A 20,948-nucleotide genomic window follows, 5' to 3' on the forward strand; every position below is an offset into this window, starting at 1 on the left:
CAGATGAGGAAACTGAGTCAAACAGGGTTATGTGACTTGCCCAGGATCACACAGACAGTAAATGTCTGAGGCTGGATTTGAACTCAGGAAGAGGAGTCATCCTGACTCCAGGTCTAGCACTCTATCTACTGCACCAACTAGATGCCCATGAGACTGCACCATCATCCTAACGGCATTTTTGAGAGTTCCCCCCATCACACAAGTGCTTACGTTCAACAAGGATGGAGGACCCTTGTCACAAACACAACACCACACACCATAGCAGAAGAATAATAATTATTATAATAGTAATATTTTACATCTAGGTTCACACCTACCTGCCTGAAGCATCCACTACATATTTACAGTATATATAATTAGGGTGGTGGCCTTCCACCCCAGCCCCTCAAAGCCCCCTGGGTTGAGGGACAAGTCCGTGCCGGCGACCCACTCCTCCAGGCCAGCCTGCTGGGAAGGAGAGAGGTGGCGGGAGCAGCGAGGGCAGAATGGAGGATACGCAACTTTCTGCATCTCCCCAGGGACCCTCCCTCGATGGGTGTTATCATTCTAAATATCAGCAAGTGCCTGTCCTAAGCCAGATAGGAGGGAGGGTAGCTGTGCAAATGGGGTAATAAGTAGGGGGACTTTGGTGGCCTCCCTGGTTCTAGGTTGTCCTATATCTTGTCTCCTGGAGGCTGGTGAAGATAGGGCATCATACACACATGGGATGCATGCGCACACAGATGCGGGAGCTCATGCTGTGCCCCAGAGAGCGTGCCCACAATGGCATGCACAGCCAGCCAGGGACACAGCCCCATGCAGTAGCAAGGGTGGAGAGACGCAGCCCAGGCCCTGCCTGGGGAGGGAGAGGGGAGGCTGGCTGGGGGTCAGAGGGCAGGGGAGGTCGAGGAGTCTGCTGGGCTCCCCTGGGCAGGGGCAGGGGGCTCAATCTGTGGTGGGTGGTTCTGTGAAGCCTGCTCATGGGGTTGTTTCTCAGACAAGCTTGGCTCTTGGGCTGCAGGAAGCTGCAGGAATTCTGGGAGTACTAGGTCCTCTTTGCGGAGCAGCCCCCGTTGGTCATCAGCTCTGCTGCTCTGGACCCTATTCAGCAGCTCCACCAAACCTGGTAGAGGCAAAGGAAGAGGACTTCAGCTGGGTTAGCACAACGTTGCATCCCCTTATCCCCCATTCTCCCTCTCCTCTTCCTCATTCCTGGCTCTTTCCTTCCCAGTTGAGCTCACATCAGCCCATACTGCTCCCCTGGGTGCTCTCCCCTCCACCAGCCCCAGCCCCAGGCCCCTGCCTCTGTAGTCCTTCTCAGAAAGGCCCTGGAAGTTCCTTCCCTGCCCCCAATTATCCCCAGAACTAAGGGTGGCCTGGCACCTTCAATGTCGCATGTGTGACGCTTCCCAGTGCTCCTGGGCCCCTCGGCCAGCGAGTTGGTGAGCAGGGAGGGAGGCTGTGATGTCTTTCCCTCAGTCTGGAGGGGGCTGCCCTGCAAGAACACTGTGTTAGTGCCTTCTGGGGAGGAGTCAGCTTCCTAGAGAAGAAAACGGCCTGCCCCAGCCTTACCTGACTCTGCCTTGGAGAGGAGGACTCAGTTCTTGTGATCTTCACACCTGCAACAGACAAGTGGCTTTGTTTGGATCCACTATACTTTCACTGTCCTCCCCATAAACCCCAAGAGAGTAAGCCGAGGGTAACACTAATACTTTCTTCAATTCTGGTGGCAGTACAAGGGGAAGAAGAAGGAGCTTTGGGGCTCAACTGTTCCCAGCCTCCTAAGGAAGGGATTTTAATATATGCCTGACCCTCCTCTCCCCAGATCATGACTCCTCCTACCCCATCTACCAAGGAAATGACCAAGCCTCTGTTTTCTCTCACCTCCTCCCCCCACCTTTAAAATGTTTTGAACTACAACTATGATTTCGTTGCTGTAGGGAACTCCCAGTGGGGAAACTCTACCCACCAGTACAAATTGGTACCTGCTCTGCAATTTATATGATAAGGAGAGTTTCCAGGGATACTGAGCCCTGAAGTGATTTCCCCAGGAGCACACAGCAAGTATGTGAAATGAGGACTCAGATCTTCCTGACTCCAAGGTTGGCTTTCTAACCACTACACTGCCTTTTACTTTACCTACATAGAAACTTTAGGGCTGGAAGAGACCTTCAAGACATCTAGTTCAATGCCTCCATTTTACAGATGGAGAAACTGAGACCCAGAGAGGTTAAGTGATAGACAGATAGATAGAAAAATAGATACATATAGACAGACAGATAGATACGTACATAGATAGACAGATAAAATTTATTAAGCACTTTTTATTTGGCAAGCTACATAGATGTGTAGATAGATGGATTGATGGATGTATAGATAGGAAGATAGATGGATAGATGAATGGATAGGTAGACAAATAGACAGAGAGACAGACAGAGAGACAGAGAGACAGACAGATAGATAGATGATAGATAGATAGATAGATAGATAGATAGATAGATAGACAGATAGATAGATAGATAGATAGACAGATAGATAGATAGATAGTCTTAAAACTCATCAAATCAAATCCAAAGGGTGGCACAGATATAAAGCACTGGAGTTGAAGTCAGAGAGACATGAATTCGAATCTAGCCTCAGATAACTTACTAACTATGTAACCTCGGTCAAGTCACTTGTAACCTCTATCTGCCTCACTTTTCTGTAAAATGAGGCTAATCATAACACCTATATATCACCTATATCTGTGAGGATAAAATCAGATAACCAGCAAACCTTAAAGTGCTATCTAAATGCTAACTCTTATTGCCTCGCTTCTCGCATGGATCTTGCTTAGGGCAGGCACACAATAAATAATGGACACCGGATGACCCTCCCTGTGCAGGGCCCTGTACCAGACTTTGCTATGAGAGATTAAGAAATGAACAAGACATAATTCTTACCCTCAAGGAACTCATAGTCTAATAGAGAAGAGAGACTATAACAGATTTTTTTTATTTGTTGTTCAGTCATGTTTAAAATGTTTAAAACTAAAGAGTTAAATAACAATTCAAGATTTGACAGCTAACAGCTAAATAATGACAAAATATTTAATAGGTACTAGTTCAAGATAGCCCTAGAGGAGATGGGAGGTCACACCTGATTAAGGGCCAAATCAGTGGGGCAGTCAGCAAATAGTATGTCTAGTTATTTTTCAGTCATGTCTGACCTTTCATGACCCCTTTTTTGGTGGTGGTGGTGGTGGTTCTGGCAAAGATACTGGAGTGGTTTGCCATTTCCTTCTTCAGCTCATTTTACAGATGAGGAAACTGAGGCAAAATGGCATAAGCAACTTGCCATGGGTCACGTGGCTACTAAGTGTCTGAGGCTAGATTTGAACTCAGGTCTTCCTAATTCCAGGCCTGACACTCTATCCACTGCATCACCTAGTTGCCCTAGCAAGTGGCACAGACAGGTCAAAGTAAAAGTTGTTTTGAGACACAGTCTGTCACCAAAGATCTTGGAGTCAGAAGGTCATCAATGAGAAGAGAGTCTCCACATAGACCACAATATTTACAGCAGTGCTGGCGAAGAACTAGAAATAAGTAGATGCTCTTCAATCAGGGCATGGCTGAACAAGGTGTGGTACATGGATGTCATGGAATATGATTATGCTGTGAGACATGATGAGTGTGATGGGTACAGAGAAGTGTGGACAGAGCGACATGAACTGATGCAGGGAAGTAAACAGAGCCCAGAAAACAATGCACACAATAAATGCAACAATGTAAATGGAGAGAACAGCCACACACCAAAAAAACCAAAAACGAATGATGCAAAATGACAAAGAACAAGGACGGCCCCAGAGAAGGGACGTCCCCCTCCTCTGTAGGAGATCCACGGGTGTGGAGCACTGCACATATTTTCAGACTTTTTTAATGTATTGATTGGTTTGTCTGATTTTATTTTTCCTCTTCCTCTTTTTCTTTTTTCTTAAAAAGATATTCTTTGTGGCATGACCCTGCTCTCTGGGAGGGAAAGAGTACTAGGAGACATTTTGGTTAAAAACAAAGAGATAACAATAAGAATAATTTGATAAAGAAGTGCTTAGTCGGGAAGAATGGGTTTGAATCCTGCCTCTGACATTTACTGTCTGACATGGAACAAATTGCTTAATCTTTCTGAGACAGCTTCCTCTTGTGTAAAAGGAGGATAACAATAACTGGGTTCTCCACCTCATGGAACTATGGTGAGAAGGGTGCTCTGTGAACCTTAGTGGTTTAGGGCAATGGGATCATTGTTCTTTGGGGTGGAGTGTGTATGTGCGTGTGTATGTTCCGTGTGTGTTTGTGCATTTGGGGGGTGGCATTTCAGGCCTATGCTCCCTCACCTCTGTTTCTTCACTTCCACGTAATTCTCTCTATCCTTCTTTCATCCTTTCCTCCATTCTCAAAAGAAAAACTGTCTTTAGCTTCCTCTCCAAGGTTAACTTCTCTGTGTGTGCACCAGATCCCATTCCTCTTGTCTTCTGAGTTCTCACTCCCTCTCTCATCCACCCTTGTCTTTTCCAGTCTTCTCCATCTCCCTGTCTACTATCTTCTTTCCCTTGGTCTACAGAAAGTCCCCCTCTGACCCTGCTTCCTTTTCCAGCCACCATCCTCGTTTTCTTCTTCCTTTCACTGTCAAGCATCTCCAATGAGGCATCTACAACCACTGCCTCCCCTTGTTCAGCACCATGCTTACCACGGTGCCTAGCATACAATAGGCACTTAATAAATGTTTCCTGGCTGCCTGATAGCCTGACTGACCTCATCCCTCCTTAAACACCTCTAGACTGGCTTCCATTCCCACCCCACTGACACTACTCTTTGAAGTCTTGCCAAACCCACTAGTCTTCTCTCAGTCTTTAACTTCCTTGCCTTCTCTGTGGCTTGTGACACTGTGGACCAGTCCCTCCTGCTAGAAACTCAGTTCCTTTGGCTTCCATTATACTGGACTGTACTTCCTTGGTCTCTCTCCTACCCTTCTGACTGTTCTTTCTATTTTTCCTTTGTTGTATCTTTTTATTCCTGCTGGCCCCTCACTGTGGGCATTCTCCAGAGCTCAGTCCTGCTGGCCCAGTGATTTCCTCTTTCTCTATCTTCTACCTCTGCGAACTGATCTTGCACTGTGGCTGCTACCACTGTTTCTGTTATGATGACTCTTAGGTGAACAAGGGACCTGTAGATGATGCTATATAAGGTGCAGATGAAAGGACAGAGGATGCTGAGCATCTAGAATAGAAGCTTTCATGGCTACATAGTCTGTTCAGTTGGGTCCAACTCTCTGTAACCCCATTCTGGGTTTTCTTGGCAGAGATACTGGAGCAGTTTACCATTTCCTTCACCAGCTCATTTTACAGATGAGGAAACTGAGCCAAATAGGGATGAGTGACTCACCCCAGAGTCTCACAGCTAATTAAGTGTCAGAGGTCAGATTTGAATTCAGGAAGATGAGTCTTCCTGACTCTCGGCATGGAGCCCTATCCACTGCACCACCTACCTGTCCTCAGGGAAGCAGAGATATCATAGGGAAAAGGGGCTTGGAACTGCTTTAATTGACCGCAAAATTTAGAAATAGAAACAATGGGAAGAAATTTTAGAAAGACATAAGGATATAAGGGGAAAGTTTCTTATGGCTAGAGTTAAATAAAGTGCTTTTAGGAGACAGTAAATTCATCTTGCCTGGGAGACTTTAAGCCAAGGGTGAATAGATTTATTTGGAATGTTGCAGAGAGGATTCCTGATCAGGTATGAGTTACACTAGGTCCTAGCTGGTTCTGAGATCCTCTGATGCCCATTTTCTCTAATGTCCAACTTTGTAAACTGGCAGTCAAGGCCTTCCACCTTCTACTCCCAACCTACCTTTGCAGTCTTTCCCTCCTGCTTAGGATGACCTTCCCCCATCCTTCAAAGCCTGCCTCTTCTGTGACACCTTCCTCAACTACTTCAGCTTGTACAAATCAGAGTTTTAGTGCTGGAAAGGATCTTAAAAATTATCTAGTTCAAGCTCCTCATTTGACAGATGAAGAAACAGGTAGAGCAAGATGAAGTGTGACTTGTTGACCATCATCCAGTGATTAAATGTCAAAGCCAAGACTTGAATCTGGCTCCAATTCTAACATTCTTCCCATTCTCCCAAGCTGCTTCTAGGGTGAAGCTCTTTCTTTTCCTCTATCCCCCAACCTTGGCACTCACCCTACGTGGCTGGCCCTATAAGGAGGCCTTGAGTGAAACAGGCCCTTAATAACGTCAATTTTTTGGTTGAACTGAACAAACTTAACTAGAATTCTTTCAGGGCCCTGAAGGTGTCTCCCAATTCTCCTGAATTCCCTCTGGCCCGCAGGGACTTGGGCAGATGATCTGAGTGACAGAACCTCAGGGGCGCAGAGCCAGTGAGACCCTGTACCTGGAAGAGTGTCCAAGACGAGTCTCTGGGATGATACCGTGCTCACAAGCTTCTCCAGATCCAGAGTCCTCTTCTCACCTGACTGGAGGGGCACAGTCAAACATTGGGAGAGATCAGGGCTCCCTTTGGGGCTCAGCTCGAGCATCATCTCCCATAGGGAGTCCTCCTGGATGCCCACAGGTGCTGGGGCCCTCTCCACCCCAACCCTTATCAGAAATTGCTTTTTTTTAAAAATCTAGACCTGTGATTTAATGATCTACCTGGGTGGGGAGGGGATGGTGTTGTGAGTATCAAATATCTGTAAAGTGCTTAGAATAGTGCTTGGCACATAGTAGGTGCTTACTGAATGATTATTCCCTCCTCCCCTCCCTAGTCACTAGAGCAAACTCCCTCTGCCAATATAGTTTGAATCTATTTTGTAATTTATAGTTTAAAAGAGTTTCCCTGTGGGTTTAAGTGATTTGTCCAAGGTTACGCAGCCAGTATTTCAGAGATGGGATATGCAATCAGACCATCCCTCCTCTGAAGCTGGCTCTCTGGCCTGCTAGCTCACTGCCTGTCTGCTTGCCTTTTACTTTGTGTAGCTTTTATATTCACTTATCTCAGCACTAGGTGTGTGCCTCCCTCCCTTTATAACGTCGGTTTCTTAAGGGCAGGAACTGCTTTGAGGTTTTTTTTTATCTCTTTATTCCTAGTGCCAGGCACATGGGAGGCACAAAAAGTAACCTCCTATTGAACTGAACTGAACCTGCTTACTCCTCTGTCCAGATTTCTTCTCTTAGGGTCCCACCCACCTCCTCTCTCTTGGCCTCTCCCCACTACTTCCCCACCCTCTCCCCAAAGACCTTGTCTGTCTAGGCCCCAAGAAACTTTACTCCTCCCTCGCTGTTCCTGGAGCCACTGAAGGATACAGTGCAATACCCTAGGTGAGGGCTGAGCCAAGGCAAGTACGGGTGTATGTGTGGATTGTTAGGGGTGGGGCATGACCTCACCACATGTACTGAGATCTGCTGCAGACTCAAGCCATGTTTTTCCAGGATGGGTAGCAAGGCTTCCTTCAGACGCTTAGAAGATTTGCTTGTGATCCTGACCACTTTGCCCAGAGGTGTGATCTCCAGCCTAGAGCACAGAATGTCACAGTTGGAAGGGACCTCAAGGCCTTCTCTTCCAAAATCCTCCTTTGACAAAGGAGGAAACTGAGACCCAGAAAGCTTGGGTGACTTGTCCTAGGTCATAGCTAGTCAATAGCAGAGCCTTGAATTCAGGTGTTCTGCATTTCCAAAGGATAGGAAAGGGTTTCTCTGGCTCTGTATCTCTCTTGTCTCTCTGCCTCCTACAGTCTTTCTGCTTCTCTGTCTCTGCCTCTGTCTCTCCCCCTCAACCCCATACACATACATAATCCTTACCCTCACCCTACCCCCTCAAGCCCCCAAGATTTATCAAAGACCTATTACCTCTAGTCTTGTCTGGCAGGGCAAGGGGAAGAGGTGGAAGCCCTTGGGCTCCACCTGCATGGGAGAAGGGAAGGGCACTCACTCAAAGTTGATCCTGTTCTCCAGCTTCACCTCCTGGTCAGCCAACACAGTGCAGTCCTGATCCAGGACCAAGGCCTTCTGTGGACACAGCCGTAGGGACTCAGTAATGTCACTGAAGGCCCCTTACCCAAGCCCTGGAGAACCCAATGGAAGAATCCTGCCCCCCAAAACACACGTACATACACACCCCAAATTCTAGAAATAACTGCTAAAAGCCAGAGAGCTTGGGCAGACATAAAATCCTGGTGTCAGGGTTAGACATTGTGAGCCTTCTGATACCCTCCAGGACAAATAGTCTAGGGGCTCTGAGCCCTGAGATGTGAAGGGAGGGAGTTAAGTGTTGGGAACAAGGAGAATAGCAGAGACAAAGTCAGGAATGGAGTGAGAGGCAGGGACAAAGGTTGGCATCATTTCCAGTGAGCCCTGAGGTCATGGATCCTTCGTGTCTGCCTCTCCCACAATCCCATCTCTTCCACACCCATGGCCACCCCTTTAGTCCTTCCTTCATCCAATGTCACTATCACCTCATCATCCCAGCACTGGTTTGGCATGCAGACTAGTTGGTCTTGTATTCTCAACTATTTCTTTTGTTATTGCACTGCCTGTGACCCATGATAGATTATAAACTCCTAGAAGGTAGAGTATGGTATTGTGACAGTTGTTAACTCTTATGATCATAGAATTTTGAAGCTGGAAGACCCCCTCAGACATCATCTTGTCCAGTCCTTCCATTCTATAGATGAACAAACTGAGGCAGAGGGAGGGAAAACAATGTGCTCAGGGTCACCCATATAGTAAGAAAGAGACAGATCTGGGAAGCCAAGTATCAGTGACAGGGGCATAACCAAGGATCAGGTCAGGGTTAAAGTCAGAGTTAGGGTTGGGATTGTGCTTTGTGTGTGTTGGGAGGGGAAGGGGGTGTCAGGGGTTTAGATCAATACTTAGGGCTCAGTTCCTACCTACCTGTTCATTGCCCACCAGGTAAACCTTGATATCAGACAGGGACAGGCCTCGTTTCTCACAGATGCTGGCCAGCATACAGCGGATGGTTAAACCAGGGCGTACCAGGGCCAAGGATGCTGTGCCGTCTGGCAGATATACGCAGCAGTAACGTCCAACCCGACCCTCACCTTCACCCTCAGAGCCTCCCAGGCTCTTCCGGTGACTCTGAGTCTGGGTAGGTGACAAAAACACACACATTCATGGACATACAGAGATACACTGTGAGTAACTATGAGAAAAGTGGGTGAGAATATACCATGGAGAGGAAAGGATCTGCTTACTGAGGGGAAGACAGAGGAAAAATCACTGGGGAAGGGGAGGGCTCACAAGTAACTAGGGTAGAAAACCAGGGGAAGGAATTTGGAAGAGAAAGTTGTAGGCCCCAGGCCGTTGGGGTTGGGGGGAGTGGAAGGAGACAGACCCTTACCTCAGATTTGCTACTGACAAATGCCAGGAAACCGAGGTCAAGGCTGGCAGACGAGTTGAGGGAGCCCTGAGACTCTCGGCGAAGGGCTGGGTTCCCATTGGTGGTGGCTAACTCTGAGGGGAAGAGACAGATGGTCTTTAAGTAAGACCCCCTCCCCAGGCTGCCCCCTCACATGTGGCAACTACACAGAGCTTCTTTTCTAGTTCTGCTCAGAGAGGGAGGCCAAGATACAGAGACAGGTTGGAATTACTCAAGAAGGCACACACATATGTACAAGCATACATATATATAAACACATAAGCATACACATATGTATACACATACACAAACACACATGCATATATACACACAAACATCTTTGCATCTTGGAACCAGAATGTGGAATCCCTCAGAGATGCCTTTTTTTTTCCAGGTAATTGTGGTTAAGTGACTTGCCCAAGGTCACACAGCTAGTAAATGTCTGAGGTCAGATTTGAACTCAGGCCCTCCTGACCCCAGGACGGTGCTCTATCCACTGTATCACCTAGCTGCCCCTCAGAGGTGACATCTGAGAGAATCTAAGAGTTACCCTGAGGTTCTACAGTAAAGACCTAGATTCTCACTAACTAGAGGCCTTCCTTAACTTATGGGAGAACACTGACAAGAATATCACAGGATGGGCAAGAGTTGACGGATGGCTACCTGTGTCATCAGAGGGGATTGTCTCCAATTGATGGGATCCCCAATCCATCTGAGCACTGGGTGCTCTGGCCCTGTGATGACTCAGCCCAGGGTTCTGGACGCCCTTACTCCACTTTGAGCGCCAGCTGCAAATGGGCCTGTGTCTACCCTCTGAGGAACACTTTGGCTAGGATCACAGATGGGGAATAGAAGTTCCCAGAACTATCTATTAGAGCACAGTGAGGCAAAGGTCTCTGTCTGTGGAGAGATTAGAAGTTGCAGCAGCTAGCACTTCCACAGCACCCTAAGGTTGGCAAAGCACTTTACAAACATCATCTCCAACCCTGGGAGATAGGTGCTATTATTCTTTCCCTTTTGCAGATGAGGAAAGTGAGGCAGCAGCGGTTAAGTGACTGGCCCAGGGTCACACAGCTAGTAAGTGCTAAAGTCAGCTTTGAACACTCTGGTCTTGCAAACCCTAGGTCTAGCACAGATCTTCTATTTATCAAAACTCAGAATACTGGAGATAGAAGAGACCTTTAAAACCACCATTCCACCATCCCACAATGAAGCCCCCTCCCCACTGTCCCACCTGCCCAGGCTTTCCTTTGCTCACCCCTTCGGAAGGACTTCCTGGGCCCCCGGCCCCCAAAAGCCTCAGTATTTGGCAGTTGGCCCAGCTCCTCCACTCCCAAGGGCAGCGACTTTCCAGGCTTCAGCTTTGGCTTCTGAGAGAGAACCTGGTGTTCAGGACCCTGCCCCCTCCAACCCTTTCCCAACTCCCCAACTCCTGTCCAGAGGGTTGGGAGGACTAGGCAGGGCCTGTTTATCCAGGCTGGCCCATCCTAACACTCAGAGCCAGGGCTGGAGGTTGGTGCATTTCTGTGCCCTCAGGAAGGAGATAAGCTGCCTGAAAAGCAGACTGAACTGGGTGCAGGCCTAGGTTTCTTCCCTACACTAGTTGCTTTTTCATATTTAAATGTTTTCAGGTGTGTGTGTGTGTGTGTGTGTGTGTGTGTGTGTGTGTGTGTGTGTGTGTGTGTGTGTGTGTGTGTGATCAAGGGCTCAGGTTCTGGGCATACTTGATGGCAATGGGGATTCATTCTCAACACTCAGACCCTTCCTCCCCACATAGGCACCTTCCGGAATGTGGCGTTGGGACTTCCAGGGTCTGAGGTGCCTGGCTCACAGAGGGGCCTCCCTTCTGCTTCTGCCAGGAGACACTCCCGGTACATTGGGGACTTGACGAATCGAGCATAGCTGTCAAACTTCATGAGGTTGAAGATCTGAGGGGAGGAGAGAAAGAACAAAGAGGAGCAGTGTAAAGGGAGGAGAACAGGATGAGGGGGAGGGCAGCAACATAGGATCCAAAGCTTGAAGGCAATTTTGAGATTATCAAGGGCAGAATCCTCAACCTGGGGGCCACAGATCCCCAGGAGGCCAAGGGAGCCTGAGGACTCTTAGGGAAAGGCTGGCTTCCACTGATGGTGCCCCTCTCTAGAATCATCCAGTCCAGGATTTCTCAACCTGGGCTTTATGGACCCCTACAAAATCTATGGATAGATTTCCAAGGGTCAAGGAAATTGGATGGGAAAAAAATTACATCTTTATTTTCACTCATCTCTAAATGAAATTTGGCCTTTCCTTTAATTATTTAAAAACATTATTCTAAGAGATCCATAGGTTTCACCGGAGCGCCATGACAACACAAAAAAGTGTGGAACTCCCACTCTGGTCCCACCCTCTCATATTATAGAAAAGGGAAACAGAGCCCTGCAAAGAGAGCTTTCTTGCTCTGAATCATAAAGCTTATTAGGGAAAAGGAAGATGGAGAGGAAAGATGAAGAACTGAGGGACAGAAGGGAAGGGGAGAGAGCCATTGGCTTTCCCCCACACCCAGGCCTCTCCTTAGGCCCATACCTGCAACTGCTGCACCCGGAACATGTCAGGGTTGGGGGTGGCCAGCACCTCCTCCCCAAGCCAGGCCTGCCGGTCAATATTCACAGGGCTCAAAGCCTGACTAGACAGGAACTCCTCATAGATGCGTCGAGCTTCCTGAGCCAACTGGAGTAGAAAGGGTGGAGGTGGCCAGGCCATTCCCAGGAGCAACCTACCTACAGGTCCTGCACCTCTTTCCTCCCCTTCCTCATCCCTCCCCTTGCCCCTCTCCCTCCATGCTCACCACTTCTCTCCTCCCAGTTCCCCCTCCCCCCAGTTTCCAACCTGTTGGGTGTCACTGGCTGGAATCTGCTGGAATTGCTCACAAGCTTTCCAGAAGGACAGATTTTCTGCACTGAACTCCTTCTTCAAGAACTCCTATAAACAGGGACAGAGTCCGAGACACAGGAGCAGAGAGGTAGACAGGAAAGGGGAGGGGTCCCCAGAGCCACGTGCCCCTCCTCACTTGCTCCAGCCCCAGCACTCACCGTGAAGTAGGCAAGACCCAGTGGATCCTGAAGCAGCCTCTCAAAAGACACTGCCCAGCTGGCCACAGGCTGTTCCTCAGAGGTGAAGGGACTGCTGGGGCCACTGGGCAGGCTGTGGACACTGAGGGTGCTTCCCCGGCCCTCCTCAGCTCCCTCTGGCCCCACCACACTGCTCAGCTCTAGGGGAATAGAGGAGGAGGGGAGAGAAATGCAACTGTAGGATCCATTAAGCCAGAAAGCCCCCTCATCATACATGCATTCATTCAATAAACATTTATTATTCCCTACCCACCCTAGTCAGACCTCTGATTTCCCTCTCAGCCATGCACCTAATTTTACACACACACACACACACACACACACACACACACACACACACACACACACACACACACACACGGACCCTCACAAAGATTCAATGCTCCTGGAGGAAAGCCAGACACAAGGTATGCTGTTCTTTCCTCCCTAACCCAAACAGGGGCTCTGAGCCCCTTCTCTTGATCCTTTAACCAGAATCCAGGCTGGGCCCCTTCCTCCAACTCACCTCCATCAGAGACAGCTAGGACCTGTAAGAGAGAAGAGGGAAAAGGCTAGAGAGGGGCCCAGGCTGGGAGAGGTGGGTAGATGTTGTACCTACTTCCAGAACCTCAGGTTAGTCTGTGTTTGCTGTTGTTCAGTCATATCTAAGTCTTCTGTGACTCCATTTGGGGTTTTCTTGGCAAAGATTCTGGAGTGGTTTGCCATTTCTTTCTCCAGCTCATTTACAGATGAGGAAACTGAGGCAAATAGGGTGAAGTGACTTGTCCAAGGTCACACAGCTAGGAAGAATCTGAGGCCACATTTGAACTCCTGATTCCAGGGCTGGTGCTCTATCCACTACACTACCTAGCTGCCCATTTAGCCAGGGTACCCAGGGTACAAAACCACTGAATGCCTGGTCAGTGATGGAAGAAGTGGGGATGGGATGGAGAGATGTGGAAATGGATATGGGAGCAGACTTGGCTCAAGTCTTGTCCTAACTTGACTTCTGACATTGATTTTCACCCCATGCACTCTCTCAGGTCTTCAGCTATACTCAAGTTCCAGGAATCCCTAAACTCTTGAGTGCAAGACAAACTAGATGAATCTCCAAATAGCTTTCCCACCCCTAGTGACTTTTCTCAGCCACACCTACATCCTGTTGAAAAAGGCCAAAGCTCAGTAGCAACTGACTGTTCTGTCCCTTCCCTAATCCCAGATCTGACACTGTGGTCTCCCATTAACCTCTTCCATCCTCACCCTGCTCACAGAACTCAAGACTTTTGTTCAATAGAAAGGGCTCCTCACCACCAAAAGCTTGGGGGCCCCTATACCACACTATCTTGGCTTTCCTCCTATCTCTCTGGCCATCCCTGTGTCTCATTCACTGGCTTCCCATTCTTCTTGACCTCTAAGTGTGGGTTTTCCCCTGACTTTCTGCCCTCTCGTCTTTCCTCCGATCTTTGGATGTCAACAGTTACCTCTATATACACAGAACTCCTTGGATCTTTCCCCCTATCTCCAGCCCCTCTCCTGAGCTCCTCTCCCAAAATTCCTATCAGATCTCTCCAGCACAGCCAATTTAACGTCTACAACTGTAATGTATAGAAGAAAGAATGCTAGATAGGAATCAGAAAATCAGCCTTTGAATCTCAGATTTGAGACTCTTACTGGCCATGTGACCTGAGCAAGGTACATAACTCTCTGAGTTTCAGTTTTCTCCTTTGTTAAATGGTGATAAAAAATACTGTTAAATGATATTTAAGTGGCTGCAGCAAGCACCACATTCTCCCAGGATTGTGAGGAAAGTACATTGTAAATATTAAAGCACTTTGAAATGTAACATGTTTGTTTGTTTGGTTTTTTGTTTTTAAATCATTGGCTGTGATTACATTGTTACAGAGAATTCCAGATGAGAAACTTTCTCTACCAATGCTGGTAGTTAATGTTTCTCAAATTGAATTGGATAAAAATTGGGACAAGGTAGAGATAAGGAAAGTGGAAGGTGGCAATGCAGGTGGAAAGGAAGGAGGTGTAGGCACAAAGATTGTAAAAGGAGCATAATTAATTATAAAGTCCAGTGTTTCACTGACTTCAAACTTTCCAAGTTATCTTCTCTTAGAGATGCGTTCCCAACAATATACTTGTCCCTATTTCTCTAAGACCTCTAGAGCTGCCTTCTGTGGCTTCCTGTTGCAGGGGAAGTAAGGACTGAAGAGACCTCCCTCCACCCTGCCCAGTGGGAGGAGAAATGTGCATGGGGAGAAAGGGGAAGGAAGAGTCAGTAGAGACATTGAGGTTGGAAGGTTTGTGGCTCCAGGATCCTTCCCCCACCCTCACCCCACCACCTCCACATACAGCTGGGCCTCAGTTTCCCCACATTTAAGAGGAGACAATGATAGCTCTCTCCAATACGAGGCAAACTCTACAAGAACCCTGGACCCCCAGGGCACAGATAGTAAACTGGTAGTGACAGGTTTTTGGAATGAAACTATCAGTGATAACTTATGAAGGCTTCCTAGGCTGCTCCATTGTCTCTTGTTTGCAGTCTAAACTCATTAACTGGCATTAAAAGTCCTCCATAGTCTGACTTTTACTACCTAATACATATCCAGAAACTCCCTAGTGATGCTTATAGTCTCTTTGGATGCCTGACCCAGGAAATGCCAGTGCCAACTCCATCTTGGCACCATTCCATCTTATGAGGTTGAGGCCATGGAAAGTTAGAGGGCCTGTATTCAAATCCCAGCTCTTCTATTTACTCTCTATGGAATATTAGACAAGTCATTTGATCTCTCTGGGCCTCAATTTCCCTATTTATAAAATGAGTGAGTTGAGCTAGATTACTTCCAATGTCTCCTCCAGCTTCCAATCTAGGATCCTTTAACCCTTTCAGCATCCTTGGAGTGTGAAATTTTAAGCAGGGTGGGGAGTGGAGATTGGTAGGGGTAAATGTCACTGAGACACACAGGAAAGTCCCAATGTGCCTAGAAAAAGAAGCCGTGACCTTGGACTCTGAGGGAATTACAGCCTCACCTCTGAAGCATGCAGGTGCTGGCCATGGTAGACTTGGATTGTGGGGATATCTCTATGGTGGGCCTGAGGCTCTGTATACTGGGAAGAGTGACAGTGACTGCTTCTGTGGGTTGTTACTTTGGGATTGTCATCTTGAGACTGTATCTATGAGCCTGTCACTCTGGGTCTGTGACTGGGAGGCTATCTTTAGGAAACTGTTTCCTAAGTAACAAGCTTGGTTTTAGATGCCACTGACATTCAAGGTAGCATAAGGACAAACTGAAAAGATGAAGTCTCTTCATTTTGGAAATGAGGCTGAAAGGGTCAGAAAAGATCTATAAAATCATGAAGGAAGTCACAGAATGTCAGCGCTAGGAACAACCTGACAGATACATCATCTCATCCAATGCTCCTATTTTAAGCAACAACTACTAAGCATTATTTAAGCAGTCAAGCAATAATTTTTATTAAGTACCTACTATGCGCTAGGCACTGTGCTAAGAATTGGATAAAAAAAAAGATAAAATATAGCTCTTTGAGTCAAAGAGATCATGTTCTAGTGGGAGAGACAATATGCAAACAACTACTTACAAATGTGCTACATACAGGATAAATTGGAAATAATCAGCCGAGGGTAGGCACTAGAATTAAGAGGGATTGAGAAAGACTTCATTTGGACCTGGGATTCTGGCTGAAGACGAAGTCAAGAAGCTGGGATGAGGAGGGAGAGCACCTACTATGTGCTGGGTGTGGGGGTTAAACGATAAAAATAAAATGGTCCCTGCCCTCAAGAAACTGACATTCTGTCATGGAAAACAACTTGTACACATTTATATATAAGCACATAAGCAGACAGACAAATTAAATATGATTTCCAAGTGGTGCTAACAGTTTGGGGAGCAGAGAAGGGTTCAGGTAGGTGGCCCTGGGACTTAGATTTGAAGAAAGCCATGGGGTTCTAAGAGGTAAAGGTGAAGAGAAATTTAAGACATGGGGGACAGCCAGTAGCAAGGCACACAGAATGGAGGTGGAATTTGTTAAGTGAAAGACAAGGACAGGTCTAAAGAGTGCATTGTGTAATAAGCCTGGAAAGAAAGGGTGGAGGCAGGTTGGAAAGGTCTTTAAATGAAGACCTAAATGAGAAACTTGCATTTGATATTAGAGCCTCTGGAGTTAACTGAGCAAGGACAGGGACAGATAAGGTCAGACCGATGGTTGAGGAATATCATTTTGACTGCTGCATGGAGGATGGATAGGAGAAGTGAGAGACCTGAGGCAGGAAGATCAATTAGGAAACTATTTCAATAATGCAGACGAGAGACGATGAAGGAATGAACTGAGGAGTGGCTGTGCAAGTGGAGAGCAGGGGAGAGCTATAACAGATGTTGTCATGTTAGCATCCACAAGACTTGGCAGCTGAATGGATATGTGGAGTGAGGGAAGGTGAGGGGTACTAGATGACTCCAAGGTCGCAAGCTTGGAGGGCCATGAAGACAGGGAAGTGTAGAAGATGGATGGGTGTCTGGGGAAAGATAACACTTTATGTCTTGGACATCCTACTTTAGACATTCAGTTTGAGATGTCCAATAGACCTCCATTTTACAGTTGGGGAAACTGAGGCCAAGAGAGATGAGTGACCTATCCAGGGTCACACAGCTAGTAAGTATCTGAGGTTGGATTTGACCTCAGGCAGGTCTTCCTGATGCCAGGTCTAGTGCTCTATCCCCTTGAACCACTGAGAACTGATGAATTTGCTACATAAGTATAGAGAGAAGAGGTCCCAGGACAGAGCTCTGAGGTACACCCACACTTAGGACTCAGGACATTTATGATGATCCCACACAGGGAGTGAGACAAAACAGTCAGACAGGTAGGAAGAGAACCAGGAAGGAGGAATGTCATAAAAACCTAGAGGGAAGAGTGTATCCAGGAGATGGGGAGCAGTAGTGTCAAACACTACAAAGGTCATGAAAGATGGGCATTGAGAAAAGGCCATTGGATTTGGCAATCAAGAGATCAATGATAACTTTGGAGGAACATTTCAGTTAAGTAACGAGGTCAGATTGCAAAGGATGGAGAAGTCAGTGATGGGAAGGGAATTGGAAACAGATTATAGGTTTGCTGTGAAAGGGAGAGGGGACATGGGAGGAAGGCTTGCCAGGATGGTAAGGTCAAGTGAAGGTCATTTTACCCATGAAGAAAAAGAGGCCCAGAGAGAGGAAGTAAGTTGCCCCATGTTACACAGAAAATTTAAGTGACAGAGCTGGGGCACAAACCTAGGTCCTCTGACTCCAAACCTAGAGATCTTTCCACTGCACCACATTTGGCTTCTTATGTAAATGTAAAAGGTAATAACCTGCTTATAGCAAATCCAAGTCTCTCGAGGACTGCCTGCACCCTCCCCACCCTACCCTGGAACCTTGAGAGAGGCAAGTTTAAGAGGAATAAAAGTCCCCTCTAGTTTGTCTGTTAGGAAACTCCTGTAACTTACTATTCCCAGACTCATAGGGTGCAGCAAGAACAGAGAGGCGGCAGCGAGGTGGCGCCATAGTGCACAGAGAGCTGGGTCTGGAGTCAGGAAGACTCATCTTCCTGAGTTCAAATCCAGCCTCAGACACTTACTAACTGTGTGACCCTGGGCAAGTCACTTCACTTTGTTTGCCTCACTTTCCTCATCTGTAAAATGAGCTGAAGAGGGAAATGACAAATCAATCCAGTGTCTCTCCCAAAACAAAAACAACAACATACCTAAGAGAAATATATTTTCTCTTACGTAGTACAAGTATATTTACTTTTCTATAGAACAAGAAAAGAGATAAGTTCAAGAAAGATGTCATGAAATTCACGGATGGCAGGCAGTCACTAAGAAGGAGTGGAATGTTAGCAAGGATTGCCAGGGCGCCCCCGAACCACTCCTAGGTGACCCCATCAGAAGCATAATCTTGGGCTGCAGAGACCATGCAGTTGATCCCAGAGGGCCCTATCACCATTACTATGAATAGGTTCTTAGGCCTGAGCCTCAGTTTCCTCCTGTGTAAGATAAGAGGCTCATCCTTCCCTGCCCGGTGCAGCCTTTGTAGTGTGCAGAGCCAGGGCCAGGCAGGATCAACATCTTCTGAGAGCACAGAGGGGAGGGTGGCAGCAGGAACTCTCTTTGCTCTATCTTTTTTAAAAAGACTCATAGAAAGCTAGAAAAACCACAGGGCTCTTAAGCATTTATTTTTCATAAGTGTTGGACTAGAGATTCACATTTCTGGATAGACAATAACAGACCTGCTTTATTAAGAGGTGACAAAACTACATTTAAACTTTTTGGGGGGTGAAAGTTTGGAAATCCTGCCCAGAGTACGAATATGTCTTGAGTTTGCTTTGGTCACATTCATAGTACATAGGGACTGTGCAGCGTGTGTGAAAGCTGGGCACCTGTGGAGGTCATACAGTGTTTACTAAAGAGGATAGCTAGAATTAATGGAGTTTAAGGTTTGCAAAGTGTTTCACATACAATATCTTGTTTGCTCATCACAGCAGCCCTATGAGGCAAATGCTACGATTCTCCCCATTTCACAGATGGATTAGTTGGTTGGTTGTTGTCCTTTGTTCATGAAGATAAAAATAACACCGCTACATCAGAGTTAGGTGTAGTGTCCAACTGTGGCTGATCAGACCGATAGGAGCTCAGAATGCTCTGCCGCAGGTTGGGCACAAATAGTCTGTGCCAACAATTGGGGTGGATTCTCTAAATTTGTGCATCTGGCAGATGGGCAAACAGACACTGACAGAGGTCAAGTGACTCGTCCAGAGTCCCACAAGCAGGATTCAAACTCTGGTCTTCCTGTCTCCTGTCACAGTACTCTTATCCTCCAAGCCCCCTCATTGCTTCTGGACTTAGGAACCATGATGTATACACAGGATGTATAACATATGCATTATACAGCATACCTAAGGTATATAAGATATATAGTGTCCACAGTGGAGGGTGGGGGAGTGTGCAGTGTAGATGACATACACAACTTTTGGGAGTGGTGTGTTGTATATGGATCATCCAGATTATACAGGGTTACTGAGGATAAGGGTTGAGCAGTGATCAGAGCATTATGAGGTGTATATAGGTTATGATGTGTGTTCAAGGTGTTCAGTGCATTGTGTGTACGTTGTGCTATGCAGACGGGTGTAGAATACACCTGTGTGTCTGTACTGGGCACAGTGGAGGTGCAGGGTGTGTTATGTAGCATCCCTCTGCCAGGGGACATGGGCCCTGTATGCAGAGGATACAATCTGTGTACAGCTTGTGAGAACCATGTGGCACAGTGAGGGCATAAAACGCAGCGCAGTGAGCACAGGAAAGGAAGCAGGGCCTGTTTTGGCAGGGTTGTTCTGGAGTAGAGACTCTTGCTATGATGTGGTAGCTTTTGTTTGGGCTGTGACTACATAGTGTTTGGAGGATCTGTGACCTAAAAGGGGTTAATCAGGGCTCTCCAGAGCCAGGGAGGGAGTTCCAGGGTGTGTGTGTATGTGTGTGTGTGTGTGTGTGTGTGTGTGTGTATGTGTGTGTAGGAGGGGTAACTGGAGAGGAGAAAGAGATCTTCCTCACTTTGCAAGGGGATGCGAGGTCACAGAGGAAGGCCCCACGCACATCAGGAGGTCACCTGCCTCTCTCTGAGGGCCCCTCTCTGAGGGCCACTCTCATACCTTTCAGGTGCCCAGCCCCTTCTCTAATCCTCTCCCCAAACTACAGGACCTTAGAGGAGGCTTAATGCCCATTGCCTAATTTTCTTTAGTGAAAAGTTGGTTTCCTTTCACTTGAGTCTTTTCTTGTTCAAATGGTCTGACTACCTGAACCCTAAAGCTAAGGACCCAAGTGATGAGCCCTGGAAGCCAGCATCTGGCCCTGCACTGACAATTCAGCATCCTTTCTTGTTAGCATCCTTTCTCTTATCCATTTCAAGCTGAAAGGCCCAAGAAGTGGAAGACGTTCAAAAGGTCTAGGGAGCAGGGGCGAGGGGTGGGACTGGGACGTGATCAGGGCATTATGGGACAATGGCTCAATCAAGGACAGAGGGAAGCATGCGACAGCAGCAGAGAAAGCCTAGGACAGGGATCATGATACAGGAGAATCAGAAAATCTTAGGATCATAGATTTAGAGCTAGAAGGACCTTTGAGGTGATCTATTACAAATGAGGAAACTGAGGCATAGAACAGTTAAGTGATTGTCTAAGATCACACAGAAGTCACTTGGCAGAGGAAAGGAGAGAGGTAGGGACAAAGGAAGCTCATTTTCTGGCCTCTGCCCTCCCATACATAGCACTTAATAGGAGAGGCAGTGTTGGAGTCCAGATTTCAGCCCAGCCACTAACTAGCTGGATGACCTTAGGCAAGTCACTTGCTCTCTTTGGGCGTCACTTCCTTCACCTATAAAATAAGGGGGTTGGATGCCATCAGGAGTATACTGGTAAATGTTT

The 20,948-nt window shown here is 47.2% G+C and overlaps 1 protein-coding gene across 1 annotated transcript in view; it reads right to left on the minus strand.

Annotated features, from left to right (window-relative positions):
- Positions 1-256: 256 nt before the first annotated feature.
- The window catches only part of RGS14 (regulator of G protein signaling 14), a 30,242-nt gene continuing 9,550 nt past the window's right edge, over positions 257-20,948 (minus strand). Inside the window, exons 3-16 of the mRNA XM_072631187.1 lie at positions 13,000-13,021; positions 12,456-12,634; positions 12,253-12,345; positions 11,950-12,093; positions 11,169-11,315; positions 10,646-10,757; positions 9,370-9,482; positions 8,904-9,113; positions 7,942-8,018; positions 7,398-7,524; positions 6,406-6,487; positions 1,552-1,598; positions 1,363-1,474; positions 257-1,102 (exon numbers count right to left, since the gene is read on the minus strand). Of these exons, the coding sequence (XP_072487288.1) occupies positions 867-1,102; positions 1,363-1,474; positions 1,552-1,598; positions 6,406-6,487; positions 7,398-7,524; positions 7,942-8,018; positions 8,904-9,113; positions 9,370-9,482; positions 10,646-10,757; positions 11,169-11,315; positions 11,950-12,093; positions 12,253-12,345; positions 12,456-12,634; positions 13,000-13,021 (1,701 nt within the window). The 3' untranslated portion in view covers positions 257-866. The remainder of the gene's footprint in view (positions 1,103-1,362; positions 1,475-1,551; positions 1,599-6,405; positions 6,488-7,397; positions 7,525-7,941; positions 8,019-8,903; positions 9,114-9,369; positions 9,483-10,645; positions 10,758-11,168; positions 11,316-11,949; positions 12,094-12,252; positions 12,346-12,455; positions 12,635-12,999; positions 13,022-20,948) is intronic.

The sequence above is a fragment of the Notamacropus eugenii genome, chromosome 1 (genome assembly GCF_028372415.1).
Source record: "Notamacropus eugenii isolate mMacEug1 chromosome 1, mMacEug1.pri_v2, whole genome shotgun sequence".
NCBI classification, from domain to species: Eukaryota; Metazoa; Chordata; class Mammalia; order Diprotodontia; family Macropodidae; genus Notamacropus; species Notamacropus eugenii.